Source organism: Castor canadensis, chromosome 2, assembly GCF_047511655.1.
Source record: "Castor canadensis chromosome 2, mCasCan1.hap1v2, whole genome shotgun sequence".
Classification (NCBI taxonomy): domain Eukaryota; kingdom Metazoa; phylum Chordata; class Mammalia; order Rodentia; family Castoridae; genus Castor; species Castor canadensis.
Window position 1 is genome coordinate 149,114,910 of NC_133387.1, and position 3,221 is coordinate 149,118,130.

General features: G+C 59.7%; 1 protein-coding gene across 1 annotated transcript; it reads left to right on the plus strand.

Annotated features, from left to right (window-relative positions):
• The first annotated feature begins 1,069 nt into the window (after window positions 1-1,069).
• Foxb1 (forkhead box B1) lies at window positions 1,070-2,901 on the plus strand. Its single transcript, XM_020153393.2, has one exon. The coding sequence runs from the start codon at window positions 1,082-1,084 to the stop codon at window positions 2,057-2,059; it is 978 nt and encodes a 325-aa protein (XP_020008982.1). The 5' UTR covers window positions 1,070-1,081; the 3' UTR covers window positions 2,060-2,901.
• The last annotated feature ends 320 nt before the right edge of the window (window positions 2,902-3,221 follow it).

Below are 3,221 nucleotides of genomic sequence, written 5' to 3' on the forward strand. Positions count from 1 at the left end.
AATACAAACCCCATACAATGCAGAGGAAACAGAATACCCAGCCAAGCAATTTCCATGTCAAACATCATCTGCGCGGGCGGCAGCTCCGTCTGTGAGCTTGAGTGGTCGCCTGGCTCCGTGCTCTGCGTCGCTGTCGCCTCATACCTTCACACAGCGCACACCGGCCGGTGATTCCCGCTCCCCGCCAGTGGCCAGAGGCTCTTCCCCCTCGCCCAGTCTTGCGCTGGAAGTGATTCTTATTGGCCAAGGTGTCCATGTAAATAGGTGTGAAAGAAACCAGAGCTGCCCAGGCTCTCCTCTCTCGCTCAGTCCCCTCCCTCTGCAACCCCCGCTCCCCCTCCTCTTCCTCCTCCTCCCAAGGCGATTGTCATATGATAGCTAAGAAGTGGCACATTAATGAAGCGCCGCTACAGGGGTCTTTTCTGCTCCTGTCACCGCTTGAAACTATCAGATGGTTCGAGGGAGGACATGGAGGCAGCCACCTAGCTCAGCGGAGTCGCGGAGCCCACTGCAGTGCCCTCCAGAGCCCCTAGGCCGCCGCGGTCGTCAACGTCCGCTCCCGGACTCCGCCGCCGAGCTCGGCCGACCGCGGGACGCACGACCAGGAGCGCCGCGGACCGGGCGACGCGGGCCGCTGCCGGGCTGAGCTCAAGAGCCCAGGTTCGTGCCGAGTCCAGCACACCCTCAGCGCTGCTCTTGGGCTGCGCGCCGGGAGGGACTCGGCGACCAAAGGCGCCATCCCGGATGCGGACGCGCAACTTGGAGCAACTTTAAGGTGAGCAGTTCTCAGTTCCGTCCCTAACCCTGCCCTTGCTCCAGGTCCCACTTACTTTCCTGCTACCTTCGCGCCACTCGCCGGCTTCCCCGCCCCGGGTCCAGTTCAGTGAGTAAAGTTGCTGGGTGGAGCGCGCGGGCGCGGGCGGATGCAGAGGCGCATCCCCTACTCCCCATCCCGAAGTCAGTTCCTCGGCCTGGCTGACCTCGCGGTGTCTCTGTGAATCCTTGCTACCCCTCCTTCCACTTCCTCCCCCCTTCCCAGATCCGACCTGTCCGCCAGCCCGCGCGGACCGTGAGCAAGACGATGCCTCGGCCGGGCCGCAACACGTACAGCGACCAGAAGCCGCCCTACTCCTACATCTCGCTGACCGCCATGGCCATCCAGAGTTCGCCCGAGAAGATGCTGCCGCTGAGCGAGATCTACAAGTTCATCATGGACCGCTTCCCCTACTACCGAGAGAACACGCAGCGCTGGCAGAACAGCCTGCGCCACAACCTCTCCTTCAACGACTGCTTTATCAAGATCCCGCGGCGGCCAGATCAGCCCGGCAAGGGCAGCTTCTGGGCGCTGCATCCCAGCTGCGGGGACATGTTCGAGAACGGCAGCTTCCTGCGGCGCCGCAAGCGTTTCAAGGTGCTCAAGTCCGACCACTTGGCGCCCAGCAAGCCCGCCGACGCGGCGCAGTACCTGCAGCAACAGGCCAAGCTGCGGCTCAGCGCGCTCGCCGCCTCGGGCACGCACCTGCCGCAGATGCCCACCGCTGCCTACAACCTGGGCGGTGTGGCGCAGCCCTCAGGCTTCAAGCACCCCTTCGCCATCGAGAACATCATCGCGCGGGAATACAAGATGCCCGGGGGGCTGGCCTTCTCTGCCATGCAGCCAGTTCCCGCTGCCTACCCGCTCCCCAACCAATTGACTACCATGGGCAGTTCTCTGGGCACTGGCTGGCCACACGTGTACGGTTCTGCAGGCATGATCGACTCGGCCACCCCCATCTCCATGGCTAGTGGCGACTACAGCGCCTATGGTGTGCCGCTGAAGCCGCTGTGCCACGCAGCGGGCCAGACGCTGCCGGCCATCCCAGTGCCCATCAAGCCCACGCCGGCCGCAGTGCCTGCGCTACCCGCGCTGCCCGCGCCCATCCCCACCTTGCTCTCGAACTCGCCGCCCTCGCTCAGCCCCACGTCCTCGCAAACAGCCACCAGCCAAAGTAGCCCCGCCACACCCAGCGAAACGCTCACCAGCCCGGCCTCCGCCTTGCATTCGGTGGCGGTGCACTGACCCGCAGAAGCCGGCGCCATCTCCTGTACCCTACTCCATCACCTCACTTTTAACCTCCCCGGCTCCCCATCCAGCCCTCTCCGACCTCCGCATCCTAACTTGTGCATTTCACCTTCAGCCAACCCTCTCTTCCTCTCTTTCTCTGTCTCAAGAGAACTTTGTTTTTGGACCCAATAGAAAAGACACAAACTTGCCGGAAGGCGCATGAGAGTTGTCTTCGTTCCTACTACAGGGGAAAGCCCAGACTCCCCGAGCCAAGCCGCCCCCCCAACCACGGGCCCCGAACCCCCCTCCCACTTAACGGGGGGGGGGACATCCTGCCGCCCGCCTTCGCAAAGAAAAGCCTGTCTTCTCCCGGGCTGTGTCCTCAGAGCTAAGGACTGCGCAATTTGCAGGCTAGAGAAACTACTTCCGAGGTTTCCTGTGCAGACCGCCACCCCCGAAGGGCTGCGGCCTCACCGCGGAGGGCCGGATCTGCTTAGGTCTTGGGAATTTGCGGCCACCAGGAGCCACTAATCTCCCCACCCCACTCGCCTCCGCCCATCAGTCCGGGGATAGGCGGATCACAGCTTCCAGGCTCGCGGCTCTGCCTCCCTTCTGCGGAGATTTTGTTTTGTGTTGGGTTTTGTTTCCTGCCAGAGGCTCCCGACGCTGGGAGTTAGGAGAGAGGCTGCTAAGCTGAGAAGGGGACTCTTGTTTTCCACACAAGCAAAATAAAACTCATAGTCACCTTATATTGTTTACAAATCGCCCGGTAAAGTGTAAACAGTGAACTTGAATCTGTCTTGCTAAGCGGGCAACTGGGCAAAGCCCACTTTACAAGTACCTGTCGTAATGTGAATGTTTACTCTTCATTTCTGGCCAAGTGTAGGGGAGGGAAGGGGGGATGGGAAAGTTAATTGGGATGTTAACTTTCTTACTACTTAGAGACCATTTTAGCTATTTATTTTACTGAAGAAAGAAAAATGGAAAGAAGAAACGGAAGGAAGGAAGGAAGGAAAAAAAGGAAAAATTAAATAAGCCCAAACCAAGAAAGTACCAAGGGCAACCCTGGAAAAACTTAAATAAGCTGACTGGTAACACAAAGGTGATGTCAACAGATAGTTTTTCCTGGATAAGTCTCTGTTTGTTACAAGAACTTTTCCATGAAGCTACAGGGCTG